The sequence below is a fragment of the Ornithorhynchus anatinus genome, chromosome X1, assembly GCF_004115215.2.
Source record: "Ornithorhynchus anatinus isolate Pmale09 chromosome X1, mOrnAna1.pri.v4, whole genome shotgun sequence".
In the NCBI taxonomy this organism is placed as follows: Eukaryota; Metazoa; Chordata; class Mammalia; order Monotremata; family Ornithorhynchidae; genus Ornithorhynchus; species Ornithorhynchus anatinus.
Window position 1 is genome coordinate 108,684,085 of NC_041749.1, and position 16,937 is coordinate 108,701,021.

The window sequence follows — 16,937 nt, forward strand, 5'->3', positions numbered from 1 at the left end:
GCTATAAAAGGAGAGTCACGGGGCCGAAGTGGGTGTAAGAAGCGGATCGTTTGCAGTCTGGTTTTTTTCCCCCTTTTTGCGGTAAGTGGACGCCACGAAGGAAAGGAGAAAAACCACGCAGAGGTGGGTGGTTCCAAGCCGGTCCCTACTCCCCCTTTTCCCGGGAGGGACGTGGCTAGTGGGCAGGGTGGGACTGAGTCACTTTTCTGCGGGGGCTCTACGTGCTTGGAAGAGGGGGTGGCCGGTTGGCTGCTAGGGGAGTTAGTTGAGGCCGGCTGAAAGGGCTCGGGGGGGAGTGGAGTAGAAGAGTTCCTGGGTCTGTACCAACCCCCCTTCCCTCCAGCCTCTGGCTGTGGGTGGCTGCTTACACTTGAGTTACAGGTTTGTCCTTGGGGTTGGCGTGTGTGTGTCTGAACTTGAGGCCTGACTTGTCTTGCAAGCATGCTCAGCCGGGGGTAGGGGGTGAGTGGGTGGTAGGCAGTCCTGAGTCTTTGAGATGGAGGGTTCGTGGCCTGGTCTCTAATTAGCTGCCTCTTTGGCGTCCGGATTTGGTAGAGAAGCTGATCAGAGAGGCTTCAAGGGCCAGGCTACCTAGCCCTAGTCGCTGGTCTTGGGGGGCCACCCCCCTGACTGTAGGGACAAACTTCTGGGTGTTAAGACTCGGGGACCTTAGAGGGTGCCCTTGCCCCAGCCTCATTCAGATCCATTCTAGATAATTATGGTAGTTAAGTGCTTACTATGTGCCAGGCACTGTACTATATTGGCTGGGGAGGATAGAAGCATATCGGGTTGGACACGGTCCCTGTCCCACCTGGGGCTCGGTCTCTGTCCCCATTTTCCAGATGAGGTAACTGAGGCCCGGTGAAGTGACTTGCCCCAGTGGTGGAGGTGGGATTAGAACCTGTGACCTTCTGACTCCCAGACCCGTGTTGTCTCCACCCTGCTGCTTCTCTGATGAGCAGTGGGGGCGGGGAGGGGGGAGGGTCCCCTGGAGGGTTCGAGGCCAAGAATTCCCCATCTCCCTTGCAGGAGTTCTGGGGCTGCATAGGAGGAGGGTCACTCACCTTGGGTGTGGGTCAGTCATTCTGGAAGGGTACATTCCCGGTTTTCCCCACTTCAGTGAGGAAAAGGGCAACTGGGACAGGCCTCAAGCAACCCATGGGAACCTGTGTTCCCTTTGTAATATACGTGTGGGGGAGGGAAGCTGGGAATCGGCTAAAGCACCAATCTGTGCCATCTATTGAGCAGAGCCTATTGTGTGTGTTTAGGGTGTTGTGTGAAGTTCTTGAGTAGCTCAATCTCCTTAGCCATTCTCAAGAACAGAATGGGTTTCCTAGTCTTTTCCCCCAGAGAAGACGGGCTATGAAACAGCTCTTTGTGTGCTTTGCCAGGTGTTAGGCATTAATCATATTTATTGAGGCTTACTGCATGCAGACCGCTACGCTAAGTGCTTGGGAGAGTATATTATAACAGCTGGTAGACACATTCCATGAGGGGCTTACAGCCTATTTCCCAGGAAGGTGGAAACAAGTATAGTGCTGACTTTGTCTCGTGTGGGAGCAGAAAGTGAGTGGGGCTTGTAGTGGGAGATGGCCAGCTGGATGGGGTTAAGGAGGGACAGGCAGGTTGGGAAGAGCTAATGGATCAGAGACCCAATCTGAGGTCTTTCCCACCCTGCATGGAAGCTTGGAAGTTCTTGGTATTTGGTGGAGACCCAGGGAGTAAAGCGGGGAGTCTAGCTCTGGCAGAAGTAGTCATAGTACGATGCATTGCATCATATCCAGTGGGGTTTGGATACTAAGTGCTTGGGAAGTACAAAACAAGCAACCCCCCCCCCCCCCCCCCCCGTTCCCTGTCCAAGCTTACCTTCCTTGGGGGAGACCAAGGGAAGTAACTAATTGGTGTCTATGCAAGGTTGCTCAGGGTAGGTATGAAGGGCTGGACTTGAGGTGCTTGTTGGAGATGGGATTTTAGGGGGGCGTTGAAGGCAGGGAGTGCTGTGGTCTGTTGGATCTGTGGAGACAGTTCCAGGCCAGGGGACCAGTGCGAGTGAGGTGAAGTTCAGGAAGCTTTGGGGGCAGGAAAAATGGCTTCAGCTGAGAAGGATGGGGTCCGGGAATGGCCCTGGTGTTTATCACCTCCTATACAGCTAGTGGTGTCCAGTAAAGTGGCTTCAGGGACCGCACTAGCCCTCCTGAGGTAAGCTTCGTCTGGACAGATGCTGCCCACAGGGTTGGGGAGATTATGCTCTCCTGGAAGGCAAGGGATTGTCTTACAACTCCTGTTGTACTCTCCCAAGGGTGTAATTCTATGCTATTTGAGCACTTAGTGTGCAGAGCAATGACTGATGCTAGTTTCCCTTGGAAAGGCAAAATGGTGACTTGAAACAGTTCTCTGGGGTGGGGAAGGGGGGCAGTGTGCCCCACCAAGGGGGCAAAGAACTGGTTTAATGTGTCTGCCGGAGCACCTCGATCACACCTGAACTCTGCCCCGAGCCAGGTGGCACTAATCTTTGCCCTGGTGGTGATGGTTTGACCCATGTCCTCCTCCTCCTCCTCCTCCCCCACCCCCTCCAGACTTGAAGACTTCACCATGTCAGCTAATGGGGCAGAGGTTGGTGCTCAGGCTGAAGAGGATCCCACACAGCAGGTAGAGGGAATGTGGAGGATTGGGGGGGCTTTCGCTGCTTTCCTGCGAAAGGCACTTCCTGGGCTGAGGGTATTATGGGGGCTCCACCTTTGTGGGGGGGTTGGTGGGGGCGGGGGAGAAGAGGGGCAGGACCTACTCACTGTCTTATCCTCAGGATGGGGGTGGGCTTCACATTAAGAGGGTGGTAGCCATTACTAACCAGAAACTGAGGGCTAATAGAGCGGTGGAGGGAAAGAGGGCAAAAGGTTGATGAAACTGATATTCCATATAGAGCAAGTGGAGGGCTCTGCAGAAATTACACTGGTGACATCACCCTGGGGTGGTGTGGGGAAAGGAGAAAGGTGTTGAAATGATCATGGAGGCTCTCTTGCTCCATCTCCAGTGTCTGTCTCTCCCGCAGAGCGTGATGGGCCGGGTGGCTAACATGCCCCTGGTCAGTTCCACCTGCAACATGGTCTCTGCCGCCTACACCTCCACCAAAGAGAGCTACCCCTATGTTAAGTCTGTCTGCAACATGGCAGAGCAGGGCGTGAAGACCATCACGGCGGCCGCTGTCAGCGGGGCCCAGCCGCTCCTGACCAAACTGGAGACTCAGAGTAAGTGAAGGGAGCCCTAGTTGGTAGGAGGGGACGGGACTGGACCGGGATGTTGCCTGTTCTTTCCTCACCTAATCAATCAGTCACATTTATTGAGCATTTACTGTGGGCAGAGCATGGTACTAATTGCTTGGGAGTACAATGTGACACATTCCCTGCCCACAACAAGCTTACAGTCTAGAAGGGGAGACCAGGCATAAATATAAACTAAGGATATGTATATGTGTGTGGCTGAGGGGTGAATAAAGGAGCTAATGAGGGCAACATAGAAGAGGTGGGAGGAAAAAGATGAGGGCTTAATCGGTGAAGGTTTCTTGGAGCTTTGCCTTGACTAAGGCTTTGAAGGTGGGGAGTGTAATTGTCTGTGGCATCTGCTTAATGTTGAGAGCTGGACCCATTTGGGATTGTTGAATAGCCTTGGACTGTATATGCACTCTATTAAAATCCTAAATGCAAAGTGGGATGGGGATCCATTTCTCCAGTGCATACTGAGACCTTTGTGGGCATTGTGCCGAGAGCCTGTGGGAGAGATAGCATCCAAGAGGAAATTCCTACCCTCAGAGCTTGAAATCTAATAGAGCAGACAACGAAAGACAAGCAGATGCCTTTACCATGGTTCTCAATCAATGGCATTTGAGTGCTTACTGTATACTAAGGAGAGAACAGGACAGAAGTTGGTAAACAAGATCCCTGTCCACAAGGAACCTCCATTCTAGAGGGGAGATCCAAGTGGATGAGCCAGCTCTCCTACATTACTTAAGTGGCATGATGGTGGGAGGATCAAGCAGGCCTAAAGGGGAGGCTTCTAGGGCCCCTCTTGTGGGGTGGGGAGGATGTCAGATTGAGGGATAACAGATTTAGCTGGAGCAGATTGGGAAGATGGGAAGGCATCTGGACCAGAGTAGGTGAGCATCTAAAGCAATTGAAGATGGGGATGCTTCAATTCCCCAGGGAAAAGGAACCACTTATTTGCTGTCTGTGGCCTCAGTTGTGCTAATCAGTTCCCTCTCCTGATTCTGATGCCTCATGGAAGGGCAGCCCGGAGGGGTGGAGGTAGCCAGCAGGATTGGTGGGAGGATGGAATTGCTAACAGCTGGCTTCTCCGAAGTGGGTAGAGCACAGGCTTGGGAGTCGGCAGGTCATGAGTTCTAATCCAACTCTGCCACTTGTTTGCTCTCTGGCCTTGGGCAAGTCCCTTTACTTCTCTGTGCCTGTTACTTCCTCTGTAAAATGGGGATTAAGACTGAGCTCCAAGTGGGACAGGGGCTGTCCAACCCTATTTGCTTGTATTCACCCCAGTGTTTAGTACACCGCTTGGCATGTAGTAAGTGCTTAACATACCACAATTCTTCTCTTCTCTGCCACCCCACCCCCCTTCCCCGCCCCCAGTTGCCTCTGCCAATGAGTATGCTCACAAGGGACTGGACCGGCTGGAAGAGAAACTGCCAATCCTTCAACAGCCTTCAGACAAGGTTTTACTCCCCTCCCCCAAGCCTTTCTAAGCAATCCAGGATGGGGTTGGGGGGCGAGATGTGGTATAGCTGCTTTTGACACCTAAAACTGATGTCTAAGCTTAGAGTGGGGTCAAGTGAGTAGAACCCTAAGGCGGTATTTAATCAGTCCATCCAGGGCACCGTGGAGGAACTGCAGAACTGCTTACAATGGTTGCCTTCCAGGACATCTCCCTCCGACCCTTGGCTAGGGATGGGCTATCTACCGCTCCTAACTCTGCCCACCTGCTTCTTGACCAGAAGCTGCCCTGACCACAGGCACCAGCTCTCTGGAGACTGGTGGCCTTCAATGCTCAGGTTCCCAGCTGTGGGGAAAGCTGTCTTTCTTGGCCACCCCAGTCTGCCGTATTAGCTTTGTGCTCCCTGCCTGCCACTGTCAGAGGGACTCCCTGACCTCATTCTCCACCAAATGAGCATCTTTATGCTATTCTCCAGTCAGGAAAGAACTAGCTTCAGAAATTGAGGCTTCCCCCCACCCCCTTCCCTGCTCAAATGAGCAGAGAGGAATCCGATCTCTCCATCCCCTGGCCCAGCTGCCCTGTGGCCTGCAGCATGACAGGCCTGAACCCAGGCACGGCCCATGGCTTCAGGGTGAGGGGAAAGATCGGGGCAGGAACTCTCCTTTCTCTTCCTGCTCATCCAGGTCATTGCCGATACAAGGGAGCGAGTGTCATCTACCATGACGGGGGCTAAGGATGCGGTGACCAGCAGAGTGACTGGGGCAGTGGACATGACCCGAGAAGCCGTGCAGAGCGGCATGGACCTGACCAAGTCGGTGATGACTAGCGGCGTGAACACAGTCGTGGGCTCCCGGGTCGGGCAGATGGTGTTGAGCAGTGTGGATGCTGTGCTGGGCAAGTCGGAGGAGTGGGTGGACAACTACCTGCCAATGACTGACGAGGAGCTGGGTAAGAGCTAAAGGGGAGGGGGTGGGTGGTCAATCCCTTAAAGCTTGCTGGGCCCGTGCGAGGGGGGTGTCCCTCCACACCACAACCCAAGGGCATTTGCACAGCCCAGTCCTCTGTCTTTGGCAACACTGAAGCGCTTGGATCCCTGACTTCTCATGCAGATGGAAACCCTTCTGCCTACTCTTTGAGTGAATGAATATATGCCTTGTGTTGGGAAGATGGCAGCTTAAGATCAAACCACGTTCCAGACCCCCAGTCTGCCCCCTGGGTCCTGGGCTAGAATGGCACTGCTGTTCCCAGGAAAGACTGAGGTGAAAACACCTTCTTCCTCTTTGCAGCCAAAATTGCCACATCCCTGGAAGGGTTTGACATGGCTTCTCTGCAGCAGCAGCGTCTGCAGCAGAGCTATTTTGTCCGCCTGGGATCCCTGTCTTCTAAGCTCCACCACCGTGCCTACCAGCACTCTGTGGGCAAGCTGAGGCAGACCAAGCAGAGCACCCAGGAGGCACTTATGCAGCTCCAGCAGGCCATCAGCTTGGTAAGGCACCACAGTGGCTTCCTTCTCCCCTGTCCCCAAGCTGGGCTTCCTGTGTGATGCGAAGAGCATCTTCACTTAACTCTGATATTGAGTACCTAAGTGAAGCACTGGGGTAGATAGATCAGACTAGGCAGTCCCTATCTTACATAGGACTTGCAGTCTGAGGGAGGTGTCTTATCCCTCTTTTTATAGATATAGGAAACTGAGGCTTAGTTAAGTGACTGGTCTAAGTTCACACAACAGATAAGTGATAGAGGTGGGTCTAGAATCCAGGTCCCCTGATTCTCAGGCCTGGGTTTGTTCCACCAGGCCACACCTGGCCAAGTTTGGGGGCGTGGCAATCTACGAAGAAAGGACATCAGTGCTATTGGGAGAGGACAATAACTGATGTGCTCCCTGCCCACCAAGAACTTAATCTATGGTGGAAGACACCCGTTAAAATTATGGATATGGATATGCGCTGTGGGGTGGTGATCAAGTGCTTAAAGGTTACAGATCTAAGTGCACAGGCAACACAGGGAGAGTAGGGAGTGAAGGCTTGGTTGGGGAAAACGGTCTGGAGATGTGACTTGTAGTAGGGCTTTGAAGGTGGGGAGGGTGGTGGTCTGTCACACGGGAGGGAGTTCCAATCCAGAGGAAGAATTCGGACAAGGATTTGGCAAGATTACATGGGACTGAAGTACAGTGAGTGGGTTGCCATTAGAGGAGCAAAATATGCAGACCGAGTTGTAGTATGAAGTCAGAAATAAGGTAAGTGGCAAGCTGAGTACTTTTTAAAGGTGATGGTAAGGAATTTGTTAGAACTGGACAGGCAGCCACTGGTGTGGGGCATTGTGGATTAAAATACTTTAAAAAAAAAAAATCCACCAGCAGAGTGAAGTGAGGATGGATGGGAGTCAGGGAGGTCAGTGAGGAGGCCGTAGTCAAGGCCTCCTTGATAAATGCCTGGATCAATGCAGTAGTTTGGAGATGGGCTGATCTTAGAGATGTTGTGAAAGTAGAACTGACAAGATTTGGCGACATTACATGCGGGTTGAATGAGTTGAGGATAACACGAAGGTTAGGGGCTTATGAGACAGGGAGGATAGTGATGTTACCTACAGTGACAAGAAGGGTAGTTCTGTTTTGGACATGTTAAGTGTGAGGGGTCAGTGGGACATTCAGTAGAGATGTCCTGAAGGCAGGGGGAAGAGGGGATCAAGACTTCACAAGTATAGGTGGGAGTCATTTGCATAGGCAGTTTAAAGCCACGGGAGCAAACGAGTTCTCCAAAGGAGAGGTGTAGAAAGGGATCCAGGGTGGGTAGAGTCAGCAAAAGACTGAGGAGCAGTCAGGAGGACCAAGAGGACAGCATTAGTGAAGCCAAGAGTAGAGGGTATTTCCAAGAAGGGGCTGGTCCAGTGGCAAAGGTAGCTGAGAGGTCAAGGAGGAGCAGGATGGAGAAGCCATTGGATTCGGCAAGAAGGCCATCGGTGACGGAAGGGCGGTGCCTATGGAGTGAAAGGGCAGAAACCAGATTGGAGTGAGGTTAAGGGGAGAATTGGAGGAGAGGAAGTGAAGGCAGTGGGTGTGGAACACTCACAAAGTTCCGAGAGGAGATGAGGCAATAACTGGAGAGAACTCTTCCTTCCTCCCCACCCACCCCCTCCAAGAGGCCTTCCCCATCTCCCCCCTGCCCCATCTTCCCAGTCATTCCATCCCTCTTGGCTTTTCGCATCTTCGCAATCCAAGGGACCGTGGCTGTCTGGCCTCATCCGGTGAGTCCGAAGCACCCTGACCTGAGGGTGTCTTCCTTCCCCAGGTTGAAAACATTAAGCAGGGGGTTGACCAGAAGATCCTCGACGGCCAGGAGAAGCTGCACCAGATGTGGCTCAGCTGGAACCAGAAGCAGCTTCAGGGGACTGAGGAAAAGGCAGCCCCGCAGCCTGAGGTATCATCACGAGAGTGAGGGTGGGGAGGTTTCCCCCACCCCCATCTCCATCTCCGTTAAGCTGCCTCCCAAGACTGAAGCCTTCTTCTCTTCTCCCTCACCCCCAAAAGCAGGTGGAGTCCCAGACCCTCGCCATGTTCCGGGCCATAACCCAGCAGGTGCAGGCCAATAGCACCACCCTCCTGGCCAGTGTGCAGGGCCTGCCAGGCCACATCCAGGAGCAGGTGCAGCAGGTGCGCCGTGCTGCCGAGGAGCTCCAGGCGGGCTTTGCCGGGGCTGGCTCCTTCCAGGCTCTTTCAGGCAGCCTCCTGAGCCAGAGCCGGGAGAGGGTTGGCCAGGCCCGGCAGGCCTTGGATGAGATGCTGGACTACGTGGCCCAGAACGCACCTGCTACGTGGCTGGTGGGCCCTTTTGCCCCAGCCCGCTCAGAGCTGCCACCTGCCCCAGAGGAGAAGGCGCAGCCCAACTAAAGCTTGCGGATATGGCTCGCTGAGCTGCTTGTGGTGCCTCCTCAAAACCCTTCCGTCACTCTTCTCCCCCGCCCTCTTCTCCTTTTGAAGGAGTCCCAGGCTTCCCTGTACCTCTGAAACCAGCCACTTGCTGGGCTGCCAGACCACACCCATTTGGGTCTCCAGGAATGCCCCTCGTGCCCTCACCAGCTGTGCCTTTGCTTTAAAGTGCCATGTCTGTGTCCAGGGGTTGGGTGAAAATGCCTTTTTTTCTCCCCCCTTCATCCCCTGTCTTCAGGTTTTAGAATCATCAGAATCCAATGCATCACCCGCAGATGGAACAGGGGTTCCTGCTACTTCCAAAATTACCTTTAAATCTGATTCCTCCTTGCCAGCTCAGGTCTTCGACCTCTCATCTCTTATGTGGTCCTGAGCCCTGTATGGGTGTGATCAGGCCGTAGAGGGGGGGAAAAACACTAAAAAATGACTTGACAAGTAACTTACTCCTCTGGCTCTTCCTACCCTCCCTCTTTCTCTCTCCCTTCCCCTACCCCCCCCCCCCCCCCCCAACCGTCTCCCATTCCTTCTAACTGCCATGGGTTGGGTGTTTTTTTTTACCACAAGCCTGTAATTTTTCAGAAAATAAACTTTTAACTGCAGTGAAACAAGCCTTGGTGTTATGTTTGAAATTGCCAGCATCTCCTTTGACCTGCAGAAGACTGAACTTGCTGGATTCCTTTGTCCTGCTGTGGGCTGGATAATTTTTTTTTGTTTCCAAGCATCCTAGTGGAAGGAGCTTGAGCTACCTAGATCAGGGCTCTGACACAGGATGGGCCTGTTCAGAGTCTTTTTTTAATACCTTCAGCTCTACTGGCCACAGTGTGGAAAAGATCTGAATCTCTGCCAAATGATTCTTCAAAACACCAATCCTAATAGCTTACTAGAAAAGGAAGCTCGAAGTTGTGGGAAGGTTCATCTTTGACTGCAAGCAAGAGCAGAGCCCTCAAGGATTCTACCCTAAGTGCAGGGGCCAAGATAGAAGGCTACCTGGACTGGAAGTGATCCACTAGCACTCTTCAAACCTGTTCCTAAGCAAGTGCTGGGTAGGTAGAAGAGAAGCACATCAGATCCAGTCCCTATCCCACCCAGGGAACGCAGAAGCAGCATGGCCCAGGGGTAAGAAGATGGGCTTGGGAGTCAGGATGTGGGTTCTAATCCTGGTTCGGCCACTGGTCTACTGTGTAACCTTGAGCAAGTCACTTAACTGTCACAGAGAAGTTACCTCATTAAAATGGGGATTAAGACTGGGAGACCCATGTGGGACAGGGATGGTGTCCAACCTGATTATCTTGCATCTACTCCAGAGTATTGAACAGTGCCTGGTTCATAGGAAGCACTTAAAATACCATTACTATTATTTATCATCTGATAGAGCAGAGCTCTCCTCCCCACTTTGGGCTTTACTTTTCTCCTTTGTAGCCAGGTAAGAGTAGGCCAGTGGGACAGCTGAGATTAGAAGTCTGGCCTCTGGCATCTAGGCTTCTTCCTCGAGGCCATATTGACTGTTCTAAGATCTCATCCTGTTTCTGGCACCCACCTCCATCAAGTCCTCTGAGGGCTTTGCCACCCCTTGAATTGCCTCTTTCTTCACTTCTGTTCCTTGCTTCACTACCTTCTCCCCTACCTCCACAGCTGAATTCTACTCCATTTGGCAGAAAGTTCAGGGTGCTGTGGAGTAGGGAAGAGAATCAATTGTAGTATATAGTGAGTGCTGTTCTAAGCAGGTGGGAGAGTACAATATGACAGAGTCGGTAGACAAGTTCCCTGCCGACAAGGAACTCTGGCTAGAGGGATAGGTAGACATTAAACAAATTAATAGGGGTGAATATAAAGTGCAAATATAGAGTAGCTATCCCTATTTTTGCTCCTTTTCAAAATTGATGCCTTTATTGTATTTCAGTTGTATTCATTGCTTACTGTGTGCAGAGCACTGTCCTAAGTGCTTGGGAAAGTACAACGACAAAATGACATTACCTGCCCACAATGAGCTCACAGTCTAATAATAATAATGGTATTTGTTAAGCGCTTACTATGTGCAGAGCACTGTTCTAAGCACTAGGTTAGACACAGGGGAATCAGGTTGTCCCACGTGGGGCTCACAGTCTTAATCCCCATTTTACAGATGAGGTAACTGAGGCACAGAGAAGTTAAGTGACTTGCCCACAGTCACACAGCTGACAAGTGGCGGGGGGCGGGGACACAGACATTCATTCATTCAATAGTATTGAGCACTTGCTATGTGCACGGCATGACAGGCTCACAGTCCTAACTGGGGGAGACACAGCAGCGCGAAACAGAACAAAAAAAGACAACATTATCAAGATAAATAGAATCAAGGGGATGTGCCCCTCATTAACAAAATAAAGAGGGTAATAATATATACAAATGAGCACAATGCTAAGGGGAGGGGAAGGTGGGGGAGCGGAGGGGGAGGAGGAGGGGAGGGGGAGCAGAGGGAGTAAGGGTGATGCAGAAGGGAGTGGGAGAGTGCTTTCCAAAGCACTTATGCATTATTCCCCAACCAGCCAGATATTAGCCCCGTTTTACAAATGAGAAAGTAGGCTCAGAAGTTAAGGGACTCAGAGCTCTCATGCCTTCTCGAAAGGTAACTCACACTCTATTATATTAGCCTTTTCAATGGCCTTCCATACTCTTTTCCCCGCTTCCTCCCCATCCCAATCTACAGCACACACTGCGGCACAGATCAACTTTCCAAAGCTACGCAGTCCACGTCCCTCTTCAAACTCCCCCGTGGGCTTCCTAGGAGGAGCGAGTTGTGCCACATGGGTTCAACCGAAGAGGGGGCCCCACGTCTGGCTACGAGGGAGGGTGGCCGACTGGGCCCGGAAGGAAGCGAGAAGGTCGAGCCGAGACGGGAATGAAAACGAAATTGAAAATTAAATCCCCGGCCCGGGACAAGGGCCATCTGGCGATCGGCGGTGGGACTGGGCTGGGACTCCCCCGGTGAACGGCGATGTCTTCGAGAAAGTTTCCACTCGCGCAACGGGCCGGACCCGGCCCTGCCCCCTGCCCCCGGCCCTGAGGGAGAGAGGCGGAAGCGGCGTGGAGACCGGGAAGCGGGCCGGAAGACGACGCCACCGAGCCGCCCGGATCCCGACGGCCAGCCCGGGGTAAGCGCCGGGCCGCGGAGCCGGCGGGGAGGGAGCTGGGGCTCGTCCTGACCCACCCCGACCCTGGGCGCCCCCGGCTCCCACCTCCCCGGGAGGGGCCTTGAGGGTCCCCGATGTCTCCCAGAATTGACGGGCCTGGAAGCGGGTGATTGGATGGCCAGGAAAATGGCGTGATCTTGAGCGAGTCTCTTCACTTCTCTGCGCCTCAGTGACCTCATCTGGAAAAGGGGGAATTATATTTTCCAAGCGCTTAGTACAGGGCTCCGCACACAGTAAGCACTCAATGAATACGATTGAATGAATGAATGAATGAATGAATGAATGGGGATTGAGAACTGTGAGCCCCACGTGGGGCAACCTGATTACCTTGGATCTACCCCAGCGCTTAGAACGCTGCTGGGCACATAGAAAGCGCTTAACAAATACCGTCGTTATTATTATTACAATACAACAATCAAGAGGCACTCTCCCTGCCCAACCAGAGCTTACACTCTGGGGGAGCGGCCACCTGCCCGCGGTGTTTAGGGTGGAGATTCTGTAAGCGAGTGGACGAAGGACAGGCCTGCGTTCCGACCCAAAGGAAAGACACTTCGACTTTTGAGATCCACAGCTCAGGCTCCCCCACTCCCTCCCAGGAGTCCGCCTGCCCCTGCCCCTCACGGCTAGCTGACTCCTTGTGGGCAGGGAACTTGTCTACGAACTCTCGTCGTATTTTACTCTTCCAAGTGCTTAACCCTGGGCAAACCACTTCATTCAATTCAATCGAATTTATTGAGCGCTTACGGTCTGCAGAGCCACTTCTCTGTGCCTCAGTTCCCTCATCTGTAAAATGGGGATTAAGCCTGTGAGCCCCACGTGGGACAACCTGATTACCTTGTATCTCCCCCAGCGCTTAGCACATAGAGCTCTTGGCACATAGAGCTTAAAAATACCATAATAATAATAATACAGCTCCCTGAACACAGTAAGCACTCAATAAATACCACAAATGGATTGGCCATGGGAAGCGGCACGGCCTAGTGGCAAGAGCATGGGCTTGGGAGTCAGAGGATGTGGGTTCTAATCCCGGCTCTGCCACTTGTCTGCTGTGTGACCTTCGGTGAGTACCTAACTTCTCTATGCCTCAGTTACCTCAGCTGGAAAATGGGGATTAAGACTGTGAGCCCCATGTGGGGCAGGGATTTGTACAACCCGATTACCTTGCAGCGATCCCAGAATTTAGAACAGTGTTTGGCACATAGTAATGAAAATCGTGGTATTCGTTAAGCGCTTACGGTGTGCCAGGCACTGCACTAAGCGCTGGACTGGATACAAGCAAATCGGGCTGAAAGCAGTCTCTGTCTCACATAGGGCTCACAGTCTCAATCCCCAGATGAGGTAACTGAGGCCCAGAGAAGTTAAGTGACTTGCCCAAGGTCACACAGCCGACAAGTGGTAGAGTCAGGATTAGAACCCACAACCTTCTGACTCCCAGGCCCGCGCTCTATCCACTACGCCATGCTGTTTGAGCACTTAACAAATACCATCGCTATTACTATTGAGAAGCAGCATAGCTCAGTGGAAAGAGCCCGGGCTTGGGAGTCAGAGATCATGGGTTCTAATCCCGGCTCCGCCACTCGTCAGCTGTGTGACTTTGGGCGAGTCACTTAACTTCTCTGTGCTTCAGTTACCTCCATCTGTAAAATGGGGATTAGGACACTGAGCCCCATGTGGGACAACCTGATTACCTCATATCCCCCAGCGCTTAGAACAGTGCTTGGCACATAGTAAGAGCTTAACAAATGCCATTATTATTAGTATTATTAATATTATTGGCTTATCTAGCAGGGGAGGCTTTACCCAGACTATCCCCAGTCCCAGGTATGGCTGGGATGCCTTGATATCCAGTATTTCGTTTTCAGCGCCCAGGGCGAGCTCCCTCGCCCTTTCGATCATTCTCCCCGTCCGTCCATCCATCCATCCATCCATCCATCTCTGCTGTTGCAGGTTCGCCGGCAGAGCACAGATTCCATCCAGGTGAGACCCAAACCCAAGAAGACCCACTGAGACCAGAGTGGAGATTCCCACCGCCCGGAAGAAGCCTCAGGTGGCCCCCGGGCTCTTGGCAGGCAGTGCTGGGACCTGACCCGAGAGATGGCCGTGGGCGCCCCGGGCATCCTGGACCTCCTGTGCCGAATGCAGAAAGAGCAGCTCCTGAACCTCAAGTCCATATCGCTGAGCCTCGGCCAACCTGCCGGCCACCTCCTGCAAGTGGGGGTCCTGCTGGCCCTGGGCCAGGACATGGAGGCCCGGATCGCCCTGGAGGCCCTGCGAGAGGACCGGACGGCCCTGGCCGTGGCCACGGCCTGGGTCAACGGGGAGGACGTCTCGGCCCCAGAGGACGAGGTGGATGTACAGTTGGCCGTGGCATCCATCTACCGGCTGCTGGCAGAGGAGCATCTGTGCGGAAAGGCTGGGCGGGATTCCTTCCGGGCCCGGAGTTGGGTCAGGGGTAAGGCCCAACATGCACACGACCCCGGTTTCAATCCCGAGGAACCCGGGGGCTTCGAACTGCTAAAGTCAGATGTGGGCGATTCCCAGGTCCTCCCCTTTAGGGAGAGAAGCTCCCCCCGGAGTATACCGGGCGTTCAGCCGGGGAGGGGGACAGCCGACGCGTCCCCCCGGACCCTGCGTTCCTTGGGCACCCCCGCCTCCTTCATTGGCAGCCTGGAGATCAGCCAGTCACCCACCGTGCCCTACTTCTCCACGCCGCCTCGGCAGGCGCCCCCCCGGCAGCCCAGCAAGCTGTGTGACGGCCCCGTGGCCGGCTCGAATCAGGTCCCCGAGGGCGGGGCCCGGCGAGAGCCGGAGGGGACGAACCGGCCGCCCGAGGGCCCTCCGCCCGCTAAGCCGAGCCTTCCAGACCCCCGGACTCTTCCCCCGGGCGCCGCCTCTGGCCCCCGGTGCCCAGCTGCGGAAAGGAGGCGGCCGACCCCTGGCACCGGGGCCGCGGGGGACCTCGAGCTCTCGGGGGAGGACCTCCCCCGGCACCAGCTCGCCTCAACCCCCGGCCCCGTCGGACCGTCTCCCCTTTCTCCTCCCGCGTCGCTCCCGCCCTCGTCCCCCAGCGCACCCGATCCTTCCCCCTTGCTTCCGCCCTCGCTTTCTGGCCCGCTCCCCGCCGTGGACCCTCGCCCCTCCAGCCTCCCCGGGGACGGAGAGCGGCGCTTCTTCAGCTTCGTGGTCCTGCACGCCCCCGGCGACGAGGCCATCGCCCTGCGGGTGCAGGCCAAGTTAGAGCGGTTGGGGGTGCCCGACGGAGCCACCTTCTGCGAGGACTTCCTCCAGCCCGGGAAGCTGGAGCTGAGCTGCCTGCAGGAGGCCATCGACCACTCGGCCTTCACCGTCCTGCTGCTGACCGACAACTACAACTGCCGGCAGAGCCTGTTCCAGGTGCACACGGCCCTGCACCACTCCATCAGCCGCCGGGACAAGCGGGACTCGGTGGTGCCTTTCCTGCCCAGGGAGAGCCAGCGCCGAGGATCCGAGGTCCTGGCCCTGTTATCGGGCCTGGTGCCCCTGGATGAGCGCTCACCGGTCTTCCAGCGGAAGGTGACCCGTACCTTCACGGCGCAGAGGCTGCGAGAGCAGAGGAAGATCTGGAGCCAGGAGCAGGCCATCCGGGTCCTCCAGGAGAGGAGCCTCCGGCTGGAAGAAGAGCGGAGGCGGGAGGCCCAGAGGCGGGAGGCCGAGGACGGGTACCTCCGCCAGCGCTCGCTGCGGGAACGGGTGGCTGGCATGAGCCTGGAGCCCCAGCTGAATCCCAGCCTGGCTGCCCCGGCCACCCCGGCCGCCCCACCCGGACATCCTCCGGTCCAGCCGTTCGTCCCCCAGGAGCCGGGGGCCACTCAGCCCCTCATCATCCACAACGCCCAGATGGTGCAGCTCGGCCTCCACAACTACATGTGGGGGCGTGGGGGCCCCAAGGAGGAGGGACCCTGGGGGGGCCTGGCCGAGGGGCAGGGGGAGGAGTCGGGGGACGGGCCTGCCGGACGCCCCGCTGGACCGGCTCGGGACTTGGTCTAGCCCGGGTAGATGCGGCGCCTCTATGCCCCGGGGGTGGAGGTCGGGGCGGGCGGCGGCGGCGGCGGCCTCGGGGAGCCGGGCGAGGAGGCGTGTATCCGCCGTCCAGCCGTCCCTCCCTCCTGGGGACTCGCCTGCCTGCCGAGTCGTCCGAGTCTCAGGGAATTTGGAACTCAAAGGCACCATCTGTGCAGGGGTGCGGAAGGGGAGGGGATTCCAGTGAGTCTGGCCCCCGGCCAAAGCCAGGCAGAGAAGAAGGAACAGCCTCCTTCCCTCCCTCCCCCTGCCCAGTCTCCTCTTTGGAGGGAGATCTTAGCACAGAGACCCAAGTGCGACCCCACTGTGAAATATTTCTTCCTTTTCCCAGGTGGCTGGCAGGCAGCCAACAGCCACTTTAACCTCCCAGGCTCCCGGGCCTAGACACGGGGAAGCTTGGATTGGAGTGCCCCCAGAACCTGGGCTGGCATCTGAATAAATGGAGAAAACCGGTCTGGGGCTGGCCGGATTCGGTCACCACGAGTGAAAGGCAGAGAGGCCGTGGAAGTGGAGGAGTGGGCCGGCTGGAGTGGAGGAGGCCGCATACCGCCAATGATGTTTCGAACCTTGCGGACCATCTCCTCCTTCCCTTGAAGGGTCTTCCTGTCGATCGATCGATCAGTGGTATTTTGGGAGCACCTACTGAGTGCTAGGCACTGGACTAAGGATGGGGAGAGTACAGTTCCCTGGGCTGAACCCTGAGGTAGATGCCCTCTGTAGACCTGAGAGGATTTTGTGGGGTCCCTCCAGAGGGAAGACATTCCTGTCCAGAGTTGTTCCAGGGGGCCCTCGGGGACATGACCCCCTAAGGTCCCTGGGGTAGCGGGGTGGGACCGTCAGCCCGTCGTCGGGGTTCTTTGCCCCGGGAAAGCCTTCCGTTCGTAGGTGCCGGTATCACGGGGGTGAAGCCGTTGCTGCCGTCTGGGCCGGACTCCCGGCCTCGCTCCCCCCGGGGCTCCGGCGAGACCCGGGAGCTCCGGACAGGGCTGGAAAGACCCCCTTCCTCCGCCCCACAAGATCGGGCCTCCCCCACCCGTTAGTTCTGCGCAGCCTGTCCGTCCTCCCCC

General features: G+C 55.5%; 2 protein-coding genes across 4 annotated transcripts; both read left to right on the top strand.

Moving 5' to 3' along the window:
* On the top strand, window positions 1–9,249 carry PLIN3 (perilipin 3). 3 transcript variants are annotated; one of them, XM_029051936.1, is made up of 8 exons: window positions 1–81; window positions 2,577–2,649; window positions 3,050–3,245; window positions 4,635–4,717; window positions 5,400–5,664; window positions 6,003–6,202; window positions 8,004–8,132; window positions 8,243–9,249. In XM_029051936.1, exons 2-8 carry the CDS (start codon window positions 2,593–2,595, stop codon window positions 8,600–8,602), a joined length of 1,290 nt encoding a protein of 429 aa, XP_028907769.1. In that variant the 5' UTR covers window positions 1–81; window positions 2,577–2,592; the 3' UTR covers window positions 8,603–9,249. The 3 variants fall into 3 exon arrangements, with proteins under 3 accessions (XP_028907769.1, XP_028907772.1, XP_028907771.1); XM_029051939.1 differs by having other exon boundaries at window positions 8,246–9,249; XM_029051938.2 differs by having other exon boundaries at window positions 25–123.
* A 1,969-nt stretch (window positions 9,250–11,218) lies between these two features.
* Window positions 11,219–15,837, top strand: TICAM1 (toll like receptor adaptor molecule 1). Its single transcript, XM_039910281.1, has 2 exons — window positions 11,219–11,772; window positions 13,759–15,837. The coding sequence occupies exon 2, from the start codon at window positions 13,906–13,908 to the stop codon at window positions 15,835–15,837; it is 1,932 nt and encodes a 643-aa protein (XP_039766215.1). The 5' UTR covers window positions 11,219–11,772; window positions 13,759–13,905.
* The last annotated feature ends 1,100 nt before the right edge of the window (window positions 15,838–16,937 follow it).